The sequence below is a fragment of the Hippopotamus amphibius genome, chromosome 7 (genome assembly GCF_030028045.1).
Source record: "Hippopotamus amphibius kiboko isolate mHipAmp2 chromosome 7, mHipAmp2.hap2, whole genome shotgun sequence".
Taxonomy (NCBI): Eukaryota; Metazoa; Chordata; class Mammalia; order Artiodactyla; family Hippopotamidae; genus Hippopotamus; species Hippopotamus amphibius.
The window spans coordinates 51,847,304-51,865,693 of record NC_080192.1 but is presented as its reverse complement, the minus strand read 5'-3'; the positions used below and the strand labels follow the sequence as shown (position 1 = coordinate 51,865,693).

Genomic DNA, 18,390 nt, shown 5'->3' with positions numbered 1-18,390 from the left:
GAAGAAACACACAAGGCAAAATGAAAGATGACTCCCTGATCAAAAACCCAACTGAAAAAAATGGGCAAAGGATCTGAATAGACATTTCTCCAAAGAAGGTATACAAATGTCCAATAAACACAAGACAAGATATTCAACATGATTAGCCATTAGGGAAACGCAAATCAGAGCCACCATGAGTACCACTCACACCCACTAAGACATAATAAAAAGGGAACAGCAAGTGCTGGCAAGGATGCGGAGAAACTGGAACCTTTTTACACTGCTGGTGGGAATATATAAAATGGTGCAGTCACTTCGGAAACAGTCCGGCAGTTCCTCAAAAGGGTAAACATAAAATCACCACATGACCTAGTAATTCTACTCTTAGGGTTACAGTCAAGAGAATGGAAAACATTAGTTCACCCCAAAATTTATACACTAATGTTCACAGCAGTGTTATTCAAACAGTCAAAAGGGGGAAACAACCCAAATATCTATCAGCTGATGGCTGGATAAATAAAGGTGACACATCCATATGGTGGACTACTGTTCAGTAATAGAAAGAAGTCCAGTGCTGATACATGTTACAGTGGGGATGACCCTTTTCGCCCAGTCACAAGAGACCACATACTGTGTGATTCTATTTCTAGAAAATGTCCACAGAGGACCAACCTACAGGGAAAGAAAACAGATTATTGCTGATATATTTGGGGGTTTCTTTTTGGGGTGATGAAAATGTTCTAAAATTAGATTACGATGCAGTTGTACAACTCTGAATATATCAAAAACTAGTGAAATGTAAACCTTAAATTTGTGAATTGTATAGTAAGTGAATCAAGCTGTTAAAAAAACGATTCATCTCCTTAATAAAGAAATGCACAGTAGGACCAAATATAATTTTGATCTTTTTCACCCCCTAGGTTGGCAAAAATTATGTTGTCTGCCAGTTTCATAAAGAGCAAAGGGAACTCTCATACATTACTGGTGGGACTATAAACTGATGAAAAATTTGTACAATAACCTGGTACTATTTGCAGGAATGAACTTGTGAGTTTCCTGTAACCCTGGGGCATAAACACCCGCTCACTGGGAAACATGTATGAGAATGCTGTAGCAGCACTGTTCCTAGAACAAAACCAGAGCACCACAAATGTACCATGACAAGAAAACACTATTAAGTGGTGATGCGTTCCTTCTTACAATGAAATATTAGGCATCTGTGAACAATACGGATCAATTTGCAAACAACAATGAACTGAAAAGTCCTGATTTATATGAAAGTGCTTGACAACTTCCTATACAATTGTGAAATAATAACATAAGCCCCAGGAGCGTGGAAATTTTTGACTGATTCATTTGTTGTATCCTCAGCACCTAGAACTGTGTTGGCACATAATAACAATGTATACATATATTTTTAATAGATAATATTTACAGAATGAAAAAAAAAAAGTCCTGATTACAACTGGTAGAATGTCACTTTCAGAGTGCAAGACAAGACAGGTATTTTTTTGCCCCCAACATAGGTATCTTGTTTAGGGACACACACATGGTAATCACGAAAAACTAAAAGCCAGAATAACAACCATAAAATTCAGAAAAGCGCTCCCATGTATGGGCAGGTAAGGGCTGGGAGGGGGAGGAGCCCATGGGAAGATGCATCAGTATGGGGACCACTTTGGTTCTTAAATGGGATGATGGGTTCATGGGTATTTCTCGTATTTCATAACTTAAGTGAGTTGTGTGCACTGTCTCGTATGAATCATATATTACCTAATAACTGTGGTAGACTCAGACAAATCAGTAAGAGTCACATGCAATGAGTATTAATCCTTCAAACTTCTCTATGCTCAAACATTTTTACATATATTTTTAATGAGAAAGAGATGCTGTTCTGAAACCTTTTCTCCCTACAGTATGTGGTGGGCATTTTTCCACGTCAGTGTATACTTATCTACATCATTTAGTGTTCGTTTAACTGTGCCACAATTTGACCAATTCCCTACTGTATACTTAGGTTTTCAATTTTCTTCTATTAATAAATACTACATGTAGTTTTTATACTTAGCTCTGTGCATTGCTAGGCACAGTAGGTACTCAAATATTTCTTGAATGAATTTTGTTCTCAGAATAAATTCTAAGAAATTTATTTGATGGAAATGCTTGACGTGTGTACTTTGAAGTGATGGGTCTTGTTAAATTAGCCTACTGATAGCTTCTGCTGATTACACTTCAATGAACAGAGCCTGAGTAGCTTTCATTTTCTCAGACTCCTATAGACACTGGGTATTAACCTTTTTCATCCTTGCCAGTTCTACAGGCGATAGAGGCCTCCCTCAGTTAAGCCTTTCTTTGATCAGCATTGAAGCAATCTTTCTGCACTGACTTTGGCCATTTTTAATTCTTTTGAGAGTTGATTAGTCAATTCTTTTGCCCATTTTTATACTGGGGTATTAATCTTTGCTTTTAAGAACTCATCTATTAGGACTAATTATCCTTTCTCATATATGTTGCAAATGTTTTTCCAATTTGTCACCTGTCTTAATTTTATGATGGGGCTTTTTGGGGGAGAAGGGAACAAGGGAGAATATAGAGCTCTGTTTTATGTGTCCGGTCTGTTTTTAACAAAACTCCTTCCCACTACAGACAAGAGAAAAAGTCTATTCTCCACTCCCCAAATTTAATAGTTTTATGATTTAAATTTTAAGTCTACTTATATAACCTGAAATTTATTCCCAAGTTTTGGCTCAGGCCTGATTGAGGGCTTTATACTCACCAAAATGGGCAAGAAAGACATCCCATCCATCTGTGTGTTATTCAGGCTATAGCCAGCGATGTCCAAAATAGTAGGACCCAAGTCAATGTTGGCAACGAGCATCTATGAGAGAGGAAGAAACAGTCAACTGATCTATAACACAGTTGGTCCCATTTTCCTTTTCTATCTACACTACAGTTCTCTTTCCCCCAACCCACCTGTGAGATGAACAACACTTAGTATTAACTTTTGTACAGCACATACTTCCTACTGCATATATTCAAATATAACTATGATAATTTAAAATACAAAACATAAAGTCTTATAAAGTTTATAATACATGCTCCTGGGAAGTTATGTTTATTCTACCCATACGTTACTGATCAAAACATTTTTCAAGATTCCTTTAGGATTGCTTTGAGGCTGTTATGAATGATGAGAAAAATGTCGGGCTATTTTATACAAAGTGTTTTCCAACTTGATTACTCTTATTGGTTCATTAAACTTGACTTCAAATTGACTCCTCACATTTTTGAAAGGCTCAAAGGTTGAATGTCATCAGTGAGGATATGAGCCTTTTTAATAGTTTTTAAAAATGACAACACTGCTAAAAGAATGTCTGCAGTAGACTTTGAAGACTGCAAAAAACTTATCCCAACATTGCATCAATAAGTTTCCTTAAAGAGCGCAAAACCTGGATGTTTTTAAACATTGTAGAAATTAAAGACACTGTCCAGCATTTATACCTTGCCATACCTCCTTGATTTATTGGACTATTTTTCTTCTGTATACAATACCTTTACCGGGCCTAAACCAGCAGAGTCCAATAGGGACAGAACAAGAGTCATACATGTAATTTAAAATTGCCTAGTGACCACATTGAAGTAAAAAAATTAAAAAAAGGTGAAATTCATTGTAAATGTTTAAATATTACTATTTCAACATGTAAGCAATACAAAAAATTGATGACATTTTACTTTTAAAGAATTTTTGAACCGAGTGTTTGAAATCTGGTAGTTTACAATTACAACATCTCAATCTGGACTGTCCCATATATGTTTTGGCTCAACAACCACATGAACTTTGGTAGCAGAGGGTCTAGAAGTCACGTGGTCACAGGGTAGAAAAAGCCTTGCAGATACTCCACCAGGGAAACGGAGGGAACTGGTGTTCACCAAGCACCTATTCTGGGCCGGTGCTTAATGCTTAGCTTCATTTAACCCTCCCCACAATTCTAGGAAGCAGTATTTCCCCCATTTTACAGATGAGGAAACGAAACAGAAGTAACTGAAACAAACTCAGCAGCCTGTAGCTATAAAGCTGCCATTTACTGGAAATAAATAATAGTCTTTAAAACTGTTGAGAAAACTCAGATCATCTCAGGAGAAGCCAAACGGGGAAAAAGAAACAAATCTAATCCTGCTACTTTTAGTTTAAAAACAAAACCAAAAGTACAGACATGAAAGGCAAGAAAACATCTTCAGAGCACACTGTCCAGTAGCAGCCAGATTTTCTGGGAGCTAGGATGGCTCCTGGAGGGCAGACCGATATGCATTTCCTGACTCTGAACCAATTAGTGTAACTCTGCAACTGTCAGAAATCACCCTTCAGCAGCAGGCAACTCACAGGGGAAAGCAATCCATGCGTTACTGAGGATAAAAACACACAAAAACTGTGTCTCTAGGGAATACATAAAACCCAGCGTTGGAGATCTCCTTCCTGGTCACAAGTTCCCCAGGCAGACAGAGTGGCTTAGAATACAGTCAGCAAGAGTGAGTATGAATACGGAAGAGACCATGGCAGGAAAGGAGAGACACCACTTTCAGCATCAGATAAAGGCAACAAGACTCCAAAAGGTGATGGACAGATCTCCAGTGATGTCCAGAAAGTAAAGTGAAGCCAATCCCACAGGTATTATTAACATGTCCAAGGCACCAAAATAATAAAACGCACAGAGATGTAAAACAGCAACTGCCACTCTCAGCAGGAATGGCCTTGAGCCATCAGCGATGGATGGGAGTGCCCTCTAGTGGCAGTTAGGACCTTGCTTCCCAGGAGGCTACAGTGACCACATCATCCCTAAAAATCACGGACTAGTTCTCTTCCTACTGGGTTTTGACTAAGATGCAGAGTCTCAAAATTAGCATACAATGTCAGGAGATGGGAGACTTCCAGTAGGTACCAAGTATGAGTGAAGAACTCAAGAGAGAATTATACCTCTTCTGGTTTTTATACAGCCAAGAATTAGAATGGATACTTATGAGCCCATCATCATAAGGACGTCTAGAAACATCAGCATTTCCAATTCCTAAAATGGTGCTGCTTTTATCACTGAGTATAAACTTAAAGGTCCATTTATGGACTGGAACAGAAAAGGCTCTGACAAGACCAAGTAAATTACTTCATAAATCACAGGCTCACAGTTTGTTTCGGAATTTTCTAAGGATTTAGGTATATAGACATTTTGATAAAAATAAAAAGATCCTAAAAAACTCTAGGGCATGAGATCGAGGGATATCATGCCTTGAAGCTGCTTATTTTTTAGCTCTGGAAGAAGGACAGTGCTGCAGAATTAACCAAAAGAATAAGGGCTCCCAGGACGGTACATCAGGTTTCCACACAGACATTTAAGCCCTGATGTTAAAAGAGTTCACGTAAGGCTTTCAGAAAAAAGACCCAAAGCATACCAGAGAGCACCCCAAATCCACCTACTGAAAAACACTGAAAGCAGACAACTCTACACATCTTGGGCTGCTTCATCTGGATCTGCCCCTCAACCCCCACTTCCCTAACAAGGAGTAAGCCAGGGCGTCACCTAGTTACACTTGAGAATCTGCACTCAGCATCCTCCCAATTTCACATGGGGAAACCAAGGCTTAGTCTACCCAAAGTCTGAAAAAGCCAAAGGTGGTCTTCCTGACTCCCAGTTCAATTTTATTTGCCCTGGATCGTGCTATGTCATTTCCATTTTCCTACTAACCTTTTCCCTTCTTAAAGTCCGTCTGAAGAACTTCTACCACCAAATCGAAAGCTAGATTAATTTCCAGCCAGAGGAGAAGACCTCAACAGCCAGTGCCTAGCATTCTCCCGTACCACCTGCCCCTGCTCTCCCCAGCAGCCAACACAAAGCCAGATCCACTGGTCAAACGTGCCCTGCTTGGCCACTAGGCTGCTGCCAGCTCCGCTCATTACGCTCAGCCCACCACTCTGGCCCTCACACAGAACTGGCACCAAGGCAGCCGTGCTGCCAGCACACGGTGCATCACCCACCATCTCCGACACACTGTTACCTGGAAGCGGCGCACTTCACACTTCTCAAACCACATCTGTCAGCACAGAGTGTCAAAAACCATGGTTTTTTTTTTTTTTTTTTTTTTTTTTAGCCGCTCCACATGGCTTGTGGGATCTTATTTCCCTGACCAGGGATTGAACCCAGGCCCTTGGCAGTGAGAGCAGAGTCCTAATCACTGGACTGCCAGGGAATTCCCAAAAAACCATGGGTTTTGAAAACAGTTAATTTTCAGACCTGATTTTGCCACTTACTGTGTTACCTTGGCATATACATTCACACAACTTGGATGTCCTCCATGGTATGTTAAGGGCTGGGTATTCTTTTTTTCTTTTTCTTAATTGAAGTATAGCTGATTTACAATGTTGTCTTAATTTCTGCTATACAGCCAAGTGATTCAGTCGTACATGTACATTCTTTTTTTTAAATATTCTTTTCCATTATGGTTTATCATAGGATATTGAATATAGTTCCCGAGGCCATGTAACAGGACCTTTTTAAAAAATTATTTTATAATACAACATAGTTGATTAACAATGTTGTATTAGTTTCACGTGTACAGCAAAGTGATTGTTATACATATACGTGTATCTATTCTTTTTCAAATTCTTTTCCCATTTAGGTTGTTACAGAATATTGAGCAGAGTTCCCTGTGCTATACAGTAAAAGGACCTTGTTGTTTATCCACTGTATATATAATAGCTTATATCTGCTAACCCCCAACTCCCACTAAGAACTGGGTATTCTAAGTTTGGATAATACCTCTCAACCAGGGACTCCTAGAATTAAAAAGACAAACTCTGTTGGGTGTGGTAAGTGTGAGGCCAGCTGGGAACCTGGCAAAGGCACCCACTCCATGTGGGGGGGGGTCTGTAGTGACGTCCCAGAGGGAAGTCCTAAACCAGAGCCCCAAAGGACAAGTAACTTAGCCCGGTGAAAGGGGAGTGAGGTGGGCATTCAGACAGGAGGAGCAGCCAGCTACACAAAGACGAGAAGGTGGGAGAGATGGGTCCTGGAGGAAGGGAGAGTGGTTCCACACAACTGCCACCATGTGTCCTCCGAGCAGGCCAAGCTCACTCTCCTCTCTGTGCCTTCACATGCACTGTTCTGCCGCTCAGGACGCCCTTCCACAGATCTCTGCACAACTGAATCCTCGACACCTGGGTCTCTGCCCCAATGCCTCAGAGGCTTTCACGGACAACTGCAGCGCAAGTATCTGGCTCCTCTGACGCAGGATGTTAAGAACGGATCTTCCCTGATTGCTCTTGCTGTGACCCAAGGCTCCTGGTGTACTGTGCTGGCACAGGAAGATACTTAAGAAATACTGTTGTCTGAGCTGTCGTGTAATTCAAATGCAGGGCTCTGACAGTCTTTAGCTACACCATTGTGGGCAAATCACTGAACTTGTATACTTCAGTTTCCTCATCTGTAAAATGGGGATAATAGTATTCACATCTCATAAGGCTGTGAAGGTTAACTGAATCAATGCAGGTAATACACGTGGAACAGCACCTGTCACATCCTAAGCATTCAATATAGGTTATTGTTGAAATGGCTTCCTAGGACCTGGTTTTACTTAGATGATTTAGAGAAGGTGAAGTTTCTGACTTTAACATTTAGATGCCACTGTTCACGTGCAGAAAAAAGGAACAGTCTGTTTTGTGGGCAGCTGGCTGACACGTCACTGTGTTCCCATCAGCCTCCTTCCCCGCACCGGCTGGACATGGCCCTAGTAGCCCTGCTCCCTGGAAACACATGTAGCTGCAGATGTGTCCTCCTCAACCAGCTTCCAACACCAAGATCAAAAAAAACTTTTAAGACTGGTCTTCCAAACTTGCCTTCCTCCATTGAAAGAAGAGGCCTGTTTAGAGGGTAATGAATAAAAGAATGTGATACTTTATGACAGTTCTAAGAGAGAGAATCAGTAAAGCAGAAAGGCATTAGTGAGGAAGCGTCCCACAGAGAGGGGGCTAAATTCTCAAGAGAGAGGCTTTCTGTAGCCTTCTACTCAGAGGGAGGTCAGACCAGCAGCAGACATCACCTAGGAACCCCTGGGAACAGGATGGAATGCAGACTCAGAATCTGCATTTCAACAAGGCCCCAGGGGATGTGTACACACAACAAAGCCTGAAGAGCCCTGCTCTGCCCGGCTGTGGGCCCCAAACTGGGCCGCCTCTCAGAATCATTGTGAACTTGAGAAAAAACAGCACAGGCAGGGTTTCTATTCCAGTACAAATGAATCAATCTGAACCTTTCTGGATGGAGAGCTTTCCAGTTTTGGAAGGTAGTTTTGATGAGCACCCTGGTGAAGTCACTGCTCGAGGACCAAATAAAGATCTAGTCTTAAAAGACAACCAAAAGCTATTCACGCTGATATGATACGTATACATGGGGGAAAACACAGCTAACAGTGGGCAGCCAGCAGTTTATTGGCATCATGTTATGTGAAATATGTCAGACAGAGAAAGACAAATACTGTATGATATCACTTATATGTGGAATCTAACAAATACAACGACTGAATGTAACAAAATACAGATACAGAGAACAAACGAGTGGTTACCAGCCGGGAGATGCGATGGAGGAGAAGCAGTATAGGAGGGGATTAAGAGGTACAAGGTATTAGGTACGAAATAAGCTACAAGGATATATTGTACAATGAGAGGAATACAGCCAATACTTTAAAATAACTAAATGGGGTACAAGCTTTAAAAATTGTGAATCATTTTATTGTACACCTGTAACTTACAGAATATTGTACATCAACTATACTTCAATAAAAAAAGAAGAAAGAAAGAAGAATCACTGTTTGCAAGGCTTATAAATACACTTGCAAAATCTTAGGCCAAATCAGCCTTCGTCCTCAAAGGAGGAGAAATCGAATCAGCCTCCTCTTAAAGAGGAAAAGCTTTCTTTCCTCAGAAAATGCAACCTGTAAACAGCATCACTTTGTCGGGAACCTACCTTGCTTGTCTGATTTGGTTTGATCCCAGGCCCACGAACCAACAGTGGAACTTTGATATCAAACTCATATAGCTGTCTTTTGTCTATTGGCAAAGAAAACTGTCCTGAAAAAAAAAAATGCATAGGGTAAAGATGGAGCCAAGATACAAGTGTCACACAGGTGTGCATTCATTCGATAAACAGTAAAAACCAAAAATAGCCTTGTTCTATGAATTATGGTGTTTTAATGGAAAGCTTAAGTTTGCCCAGGTCTCTTATTACTATACAGCAGGAAACAATGAGCTCACCTTCTTTAAATAAATGCCTAGAGGGACTCCCTAGTCTAAAATAGGCAAATTCAGCAAAAGGAGTAACTAGGAAGTACTGAAGCACAAATACATTACTTATGTAAGATAGTCAACCTGATCACCATTGAAGGAAGTTACACTAAAAGCTGCTAAAAAACAAGACAAAACCATTCAACCAGCCTTTCCTGAATAAACCTCGTTTCAAGATAACCAAATAGTTGAGGAGGGAAATTCTCTGAGGAATGCCAGCGAATAAATGCAAAAGGAAGAACAGAATTATGAAGTCAAATTTTGCAACTTCTGAGGGAACAGATTTAAGCAACAACCATCAATAGAAGCTGTATGACAGGCTCAGGTTGATACCACATGAGCCATCAATCAATACTAGCATCCCTAAAGTGGGGCACCCACACCCGCAGGTGTCAGGATGTAAATACAGAGGATGTATCAATACATAGAGCATCACCGAGACAGCATTCTTGCTGGAAATGTGAATTTCTATGAAGACGCTACGTCTAACTACCAATCTACAGGAAATGTTGAGCACAGATAAACAAGTTAAGGCATCACATAAGCAATTAGCCAAATCTAGCATGTGTGATTCTAAAGGACAAAAGACCAGTTTTCCAATAAATCAGTGGCAAAGGACGGCCTCAGGACACATAAAAACCAAAGGTAGCACGTGAAGTTCGTGTAGATTCTGATATGTAATAACCAAGTCAGATGCACAATCAAGTGTTGACCTGTGGAATCACGTCTGGACTTTCTTTAAAAACTTCCAGCTAGGGACTTGCCTGGTGGCATAGTGGTTAAGAATCCGCCTGCCAATGCAGGGGACACAGGTTCAATCCCTGCTCCAGGAAGATCCAACACGCCGAGGAGCAACTAAGCCCGTGTGCCACAACTACTGAGCCTGAGCTTTAGAGCCTGTGAGCCACAACTATTGAGCCCACATGCCACAACTACTGAAGCCCATGCACCTAAAGCCTGTGCTCCTCAACAAGAGAAGCCATGGCAATGAGGAGCCTGTGCACTACAACGAAGAGTAGCCCCACCCCCGCCACAACTAGGGAAAGCCCATGTGCAGCAATGCAGACCCAACACAGCCAATAAATAAATAAATAAATAAACAAAACAAAAACCAAAAAACAAAAAACTTCTAGCTAAAAAAGAAAAAGTGAAGAAGGTATGAGGAATTCAAAAGACTGGGCCCATGCAGCTGAAAATTAAAGCTGGACAATGGGGTCATTTTACTAGCCTCTACTTGGAGTGCTTAAGAATATTCATAATAACCCGTGTGATGCCTGATCCACCTGCTCCTGTGTAACAAGCCTCAGGTTAACTCCCTTCAAGTTCAGGAAATGTAAAAGAGTGGAGAAAGAAGAAAGTATTGATTTTTTAACTACAGAAGGTCCAAGCAGAAAGGATGAAAGTCAAGGACACGGGGCTGACTCACACTGCGGTTACGAAAAGATGAAAAACAAAAACCACATACACACACACCCAAAAAACCTAACTTCACAAGAAAGTTTTCCCCCCAGACAACCCTCTCTTGGTCTTCCTGTGTAAAATATCATACCCGTGTTCTCTAAGATCCACTTGTCCTTTAAATCTAGTTCAATTTCTGACCTCTCTGATAAAGCCTGCCTCCAACTTATCAAGCTCACTCTTTGCTCAGACTCCTAGAACACCATGTAATTTAGCTTGTGAAACAGCAAATAATGAAACCTGGTCTCTCCAAAGGGGAATGAGTTGGCCTCCTAACCAGAGGGGCCCTGAGGGCAAGACCCTCCCTCTGGCCTGTCCACCACTTTAAAAGGAAAGGAGCTCCCTGCCAGTGCTACTGACTGGGTGAGAAAGGAAAGGTACCTCTTGAAGGTCATGGGAGCACCTAGCCCTGCCCCTTACCTGTGTGATAGCCGTTGTCTGAGGTGTAAAAGATGTAGGTGTTGTTGAGCTCCCCGTTGGACTCCAATCGCTTGACCAGCTTCTCCACAAGGTCATCAACTGACAGCAGAGTCTGCCACCTGGATATGAAGAGAGGGCAGCAATGGGACTTCAGAGACAACGGCTGAGGTACTGCTATCTTGCCAAAAAAGCAAAAGCAAAGTCCAAAAAACCCTCCAAAACCAAACCAAAAACGCTCCCAACCTCCCTCCCAAAAGACCCCCTCAAAGCCACTCTCCCCAAAAGCTCAAATCCCATATTTCCTTTCCTTCCCTTCACTGCAAAACACAGATTAGAAAATTGCAGAACACAATTAGCTGATTCCAAATTTAAATGATTCCACAGAAATAAACGAAGCTTTTTATAACCACTGAGCTTTATAATTTATCATGACTGGTGATGAGAATGAAAGACCACTGGAAGGGAAAGCTGTCAACTCAGCCCTGAATGACTACTGAGAGGAGAGTTCAGACTGACCTGTGCCACAATGATATTTAATGGTCTAACTAGGGGTCAGCAAACTGTAGCCACGGGCCAAAGCTTGACCACTGTCTGTTTTCTTGTTTTTAAACTGTAGTACAGAACATGGAACATAAAATTTACTGTCTCAGCAATTTTTGAGTGTACAGGTCAGTGATGCTAAGTATATTCACATAGTGAAACACATCTCCAGGATCTTTTCACCTTGCAAATCGGAAACTCTACATTCATGAAACAACAATGGACTGTTTTCATCTATAAGGTTTTACTGGAGCATAACCACGCTCATTCCCTCTTGCCTTGTCCAGGGCTGCTTTGCGCTGCAACAGCACTGCTGAGCAACAGCTGCAGAGACAACGCGGCTTGCAAGCCTGGAATACTTACTGCCTGGCCCTTCACAGAAAAAGGCTGCCAACCTCTGTCCTAAAACTAAATGCACCTTGAGAGAAAGTAATGCACTTTTAGAAACTGACTTAAAAGAACTTCTTACACACTAAAAACAGCAAAGGCAAATATTTTGCTCTAATTTAAGCCTTTGGGTCTCATGCAAATATTGGGGCTCACGCAAATACTGTGGCTCATGCAAATGTTGGGGCTGATCTCTCACCAAGTAACCTTTTCTTTAGATATAGGAAATTTTTTAAAAAGCCAAAAAGCTCCAGTTTGCAACATTTTAACAAGTCATAAAAAGGGACTGTTTAATTAATCCTGAGGTCCAAAGGCCACCTGGTAGCTAAATGTAAAGACCTCCCATTAGAGTCTCTCCCAACAACCTGCTACCCTCTGATTTTTTCTCAGAGATAACCACGCCGTGCAATCCCCTGTTCACGCGCTGCTTCTGAGAGTCCTCAAAGACCACCCAGACTGAGAAAGGAGCAGCTCTTACCTTTTCCTAAAGGCATTATCTAAAAACTGTATTGAAGAATTAGTCATCGGGGTCTTGGCTTGCCTAATTAACCAGTGCTTGTTCTAAAATTTAAGAGAAAAAAAAGTTAACACCAAGTCACCACAGTCAAATAAACGACCAGAGTAGATAATGAAAAGAATCACTTAATACTTGAGCAAAAAGGAACTGAAACCCACTTAAGCAACTTCAGATTTTTCCTCCACCACCCAACCCCACTTCCCTTCCCTGCATTTGTAAAAACAAACAAACAAACAAACAAAACAACACAAAAAACCTTCTGCAAATCATCGCTCATTCTTTCGCTTTCTCCCATCACCTCCCTAACAGTAGAAGGCCTGGGCTCCATTGTTAGTAGCACTAACAAGAGATTTAGTGAAAGATACTGGAAACTACTGACTAGTAGATTTCTAACTAGGAGTCTGTGCTTGGGTCTACCACCCAAACTACAAAAGGGTAAATATTAACTTGACCTTCCTCTAAGTTTTGCCTAATAAGTCATCATTCCACGCTCTCTATTTTCCTACCTAAGATGTTGATCATCCCTGGACCTTGGGAAAAATATCATCACCGCAATTTCCTAAAACTTCAAGTCCAAATCTAGAGGGTTCTTCTCATTTAAATAAAAAAGTCAGAGTTTAAAAAAAAATTGCTAAACAGCATTGATTCTCTCCTCCCTATTCATAAAACCCTAAGTTGCCATCTCACAAACTGTGACCCTCACAGCCTTCTTTAGTTAATATACTTGATAAACGCTACAGAGCATATCTTCCTGTTGCAATTCATGTTAGAACACGAGTAACTCTGAGAAATTCTGTAGCAGTGACTTATTTAACCTGAAGTTTCTACCCTTACTTAGTCATGGGAACATCTATGAACTTCTTCTGGAACACAGGGAGAATGGCACTCTGTTTTAAAACTTGGTTTAACACCATACATGGCAAGCACATGCCTACAATGTGCCAGGCAACGTGCTAGATGTTTCTGTGCACTTTAACCCACACAAGAGTTGCAGGAGAGGTCACGATCCCCCACCTGAGAGAGAAAAATGCAAGTTAAGCATCTTGCTCATGGTCAGGTCACTTAGCTAGAGAGCAGTAACACTGAATCTAACTCCAAGACCCGTATCTTTCTACCACCTCACAAGCAACTAAGATTTCTGGGTAACAGGCATGAGGCAGTAGAAGCCTTTTGCTTTTGAACCAGCAAACTGCCAATCTTTTGTGCTGAGGGAAGGGTAAATGGCACATGAGGCGAACAGTATTCAGGTCACAGCCCGCCCTGGCCCATTTCTCCACTCAACTTCCCTTCCCAATCACGCTGCACTGAGTCACCCCTCCCTCTTCTTCCTATGCCTCGGGTGTGGTAAGGGCCACCCAAAGGAGACTGCTGCAGGCCCAGCTCAGCCCCAAGGGACGTGTCTCAGCCACTCCCAGGCAGGAGGAGAGCCAGCAGAGAGGTTATCAAAAGAACCTGTAGTCAGGAAAGATGGCATTTCTTTACTGTTCCCCGTGGACTCTCCAGCTCCTCGCTGGGTGTGTGGCAGGAACCTTATTTGACTTCCGAAGCAAGTGTACACTATCTAGTATATTAGAGACGGGTGCAATTACCTTTACAACTTTAGAAAGAAGACCAACTTACATGACTGTAAGGCTCCCTGACAAGTATATTATACAGTTAATCACACTAAGCATGACCATGCAAGCGTTAAGGGAAGCTACCGTTCCATGGACGTTGAAGTTCTTGTTTCTTGGTGCGAAGACGTTCTGGAAGGTGTTCTGGTACTGAGGCGCAGCTGTCCATGGCGAGTGAGGCGCCGGGGTGGAGATCATCATGAAGAACGGCTCCGAGTTGGACTTGTAGTCCAGGAAGTCCAAGGAGACATTGGCCTGACATACATAAAGATTTGTCACCTCTTACCCTGACAGCGGAGGACTAGACAGACAGCTGTTCTCTGATGAACAGGGGTACAAGGTCCTGTTGGCTTTCCACCAGTCTTGGCATACAATCATCAGTTTGTCACAGTCGCTTGCAAGCATGTTGCTGGAACAAATCATTTGGCTTTCAGGCAAACACAAGAGAAAACTGAAAAACACACCGTCCTAAGAAAGTAATTAGGATTTTGATGATTTTACATAACCTAAAAATTGCTACGCTTCCCAAAAGGAAAAAAAAAAAAAGTAATTCGGCCATTTTAGTATTAACTTACATTAACGCGGCTTAGAGTATATACATTTGATGCTTTAAAGAACATAAAAAGAGTCAACCTAATTCACAACAGTAAGAAAAGTGAATTGTCACCGTAATCTTACAAAAATATGTAGAGTAGACATCCTAAGTTATGCCAGCTGAAGGAGCTAAGCTAAGTGAGTGAGTCCAAATACACCACACCAAGGTTTTCATATATAGGGACTTAAATTTTTCATTTGCTTCTCTGGAGACACTTTATGAAAATGAAAGCTTCCCACATATATGCTATGTTTTTAACTGTTCTAGTTGATTCACATCTTCATTCATTCCCAACACTAAACTCAAAAGATCCTATCAATTTGCTATCACCATCCCGCCCACCTACTTTACTCCAGCCCTGTCAGAAACCCTGTGGTTTCTCCAACAGGCCAGGCTCACTCCTGCCTCAACATGCTCAGGCTTTTTGTTCCCTGTGCCTGTGGCACCCTTTCTCCTGATCTGTACAGCTCACTCTCATCTCCTTTAGGATTCTGCTTAAATGCTATCTGAGTAACTCCCATCCCCTGACTTATTTCTCTAGCTAAGACATCTTACAAGCCAACACACATATGTGTAAATAAAATCCTCCACTAAAAGGTTACCTGCCACACACGTGGGGGCCTTTGCTTCGCTAACTGCTGAACACCTGCTACACGGGGTGCTGACGTACTTGGTGAATGAATGCCCTATGGGGGGTTGTCATTAGAAACACCTTAGACAGGAAAGGACAGTCTTAAATTCCCATCCTGATGTCAGTATTTTTTATATACAGTACATGGTGCCTGAAGAACTCCCAAATCCCTATCCCCCCACCCTCATGATGAAGCTGCCACCTTGTAGCTTGGGAGTAAAACTGGGGTCAAGAGGAGGAGCCCCTACAAAGTAAGACCTCTTCAAAGTAATCTCTATAGTCTTAGAGATTAGCCTTTGGAAAAGGGATTTGCTGCTGGAATGTCAAGAACATTAGATCTGAGCCTGGCTTAATTACAAAGAAAAACACTCCCAGGAGTTTTTAATCAGTTGGAAATATTCTTTGGCAGTTAGACCAAGTTTTTATTCACGTCACCCGACATTAACAAGTGCAACTAAAGGTTTTCTAGGCAGAGTCTTTCATTAAGCGTGAGCTAAACTGCAAGGACAGAGCTTTGGTAACTCACCAAAACATCTGTCAGGTAGTCCACACTGTAGTTTTCACCATGCTTCCGTGCCTTCCCATTGATAGACAGGGTATAATTATAGTATTTAGAATTCTTTTCCTATTAAAGAGAGGAAAGTAAGATTTTTTTATGAGGTCAACACACAAAATGAAAGTTGGAAACCATTTTGGGCTAAACTATACTCTGTTTAAATAGTGATAAGACACAAAAAAGATAACTGCTCAAGTCAATACTGAATTGCACTTTTTGAGTAGGGTTTTATTAACTACTAGCATAGTTTCAATTAATGTGTCCTAGTTTAAAAAGCCAGACATGGATCCAAGAGAACAGAAAAGTATGTTGCTAAACCTTGTGGAATGCAAGAAAAATATCCCACAACAGGGTGACTCATGAATCAACGGTCTTTCAAGGAGATAAAATGGCCAATCATAAAAGCGAACCAAGTTACGTCAATGTGAGAGCTACAGTAGAAAGCAAACACTCTGCAACTGTAGGGCTGTGCATAACTATCACTGACTTCAATAATCACTCACCAAGGCGTACCAGTAACTCCAGCCCAGGGGGACGTGGGCGAGTCCACCTGCATCTGGGGCCCCATACTGGAAAACAAGACGAGCAGCACATGAGAAGTCCTTAGCACAGGACCAGACCAGAAGGAAACAAGAGACTTTCACAATCTTTTTTAGATCAGTGCCTGAAACATGGCAGGTGCTCAATTTTCACAAACACATAAATTAGTCAAAAAATAAAGAACCCTATAATTCTAGGAACTTCTGAAATAGGAGTTGGCAAACTACAGCCAGCAAGCCAAATCCAGCCTGCAAATTGTTTTATACGGCCAGCAAGCTAAGAATTTTCTTCTAGCCATTAAAAAATATAAACACCAGGGACGTCCCCGGCGGTCCAGTGGTTAAAGACTCTGCAGTTCCACTGCAGGGGCAAGGGTTTGATCCCTGGTCGGGATCCTACATGGTGCATGGCACAGGCAGAAAAAAAAAAAAGTATATATATATATATATATATATGAACACCAATCAAAACAGGAATACTTTTGTGACAAGTTACATGAACTGGACACTTCAGTCTGATGAAGTTTTACTGGGACACAGCCAGCCACACTCATTGGTTTACGTAAGTCTATGACTGTTTTCCTGCTACAGTGGCAGAACTGAATAGTCACCACAGAAGACGTATGGCCTGCAAAGCCTATAATATTTACTTTCAGGCCTTTACAGGGAAAGACCACATAGCTTAGGCCACAGGGCTCATTTGCTGAGCTACTGACATCACAGACTGAATAGTCCAGCTAATCCTGTGGCTAAAAAACCCTCAAATCATCAGACTATGAGCTATTAGCCTATCGCTTCAGCTCTCCTGCTGATGAAGTCTACTTCTGGACTCAATTTAACTGATGAGATGAACTAAGTGAAGAGACCACAGAATCATCCCACTTTATCTCGACAAGGCTTAATACTGTCCATTTATCTCGACAAGGCTTAATACTGTCCACTCTAAGAACTAAATCTTTGTATTTTTTCTTTCTTTTTTTTTTTTTTGCCATGCCCATGGCATGTGGTATCTTAGTTCCCCAAGCAGAGATCAAACCCGTGCCCCCTCCACTGGAAGCGCAGAATCTTAACCACTGGACCACGAGGTAAGTCCCCTAAATCTTCGTATTTTGAAGAATTTATGATTTTGTATACATTAGGTGATCTTCAACATGTAAAGCAGTGTAAGTTCTCTTTATGGCCTATAACCTTCACCCATCACAATTACTGCTCATGATTCTTTTCAAACTGATTCATTTTTCATCAAATCCACAAGGTTGCAAATTCCGTCAACTGTTGCAGGGAGTGGAAGAACTAACAAAATTCAGATCAGATATTAAGATCTCTAGCAACCACGGATAAAGTATATAAGAAAACATATATCTTTTCTTTGTCCCAAATCCTCAGTTTTAACTGTAAGAGATAACCCCAAACACTCTCAAAAACATTACTTCCTTTAAGCCTGAACTTCAACTAAATGCTAAGGCCAATGTGGTGGACTCGAGGCCCTGAAATCTGGCCTTGGCAGGTCACAATGAGGCCTCCCTCCATCTAGGCCCTCAAGGCCAGTGCACTAACCACTCAGCAACATGCTTCAACCACCTGAACATCCCAGGCTCTGGGTGCTTTCCCTTCATCACTGATCTCTCCATAATCTGGTCCCAGTTTTCAGAAAACGGGTTAAGCATTAAGTTGTTATAATTCAGGACAAGATCTCAGAGGAAAAATTTCTTCACTCTGGTCCCGATAAAGAGGAAATGGAAACAAAGATACCATGACAGCCACATGACAAACACAATACGTGAGGAAAAGGGGGAAGATGCATCAGACCACAGCAGTTCTAAGACA

General features: G+C 41.5%; 1 protein-coding gene across 2 annotated transcripts in view; it reads right to left on the bottom strand.

Moving 5' to 3' along the window:
* Nucleotides 1-18,390, bottom strand: part of GNS (glucosamine (N-acetyl)-6-sulfatase) — a 63,238-nt gene that overhangs the window by 30,926 nt on the left and 13,922 nt on the right. For both annotated transcript variants that reach the window (XM_057741627.1, XM_057741625.1), the window contains exons 4-10: nucleotides 16,528-16,593; nucleotides 15,995-16,093; nucleotides 14,330-14,497; nucleotides 12,591-12,673; nucleotides 11,186-11,304; nucleotides 8,991-9,094; nucleotides 2,759-2,860 (exon numbers count right to left, since the gene is read on the bottom strand). In XM_057741627.1, coding sequence (XP_057597610.1) covers nucleotides 2,759-2,860; nucleotides 8,991-9,094; nucleotides 11,186-11,304; nucleotides 12,591-12,673; nucleotides 14,330-14,497; nucleotides 15,995-16,093; nucleotides 16,528-16,593 — 741 coding nt within the window. The remainder of the gene's footprint in view (nucleotides 1-2,758; nucleotides 2,861-8,990; nucleotides 9,095-11,185; nucleotides 11,305-12,590; nucleotides 12,674-14,329; nucleotides 14,498-15,994; nucleotides 16,094-16,527; nucleotides 16,594-18,390) is intronic.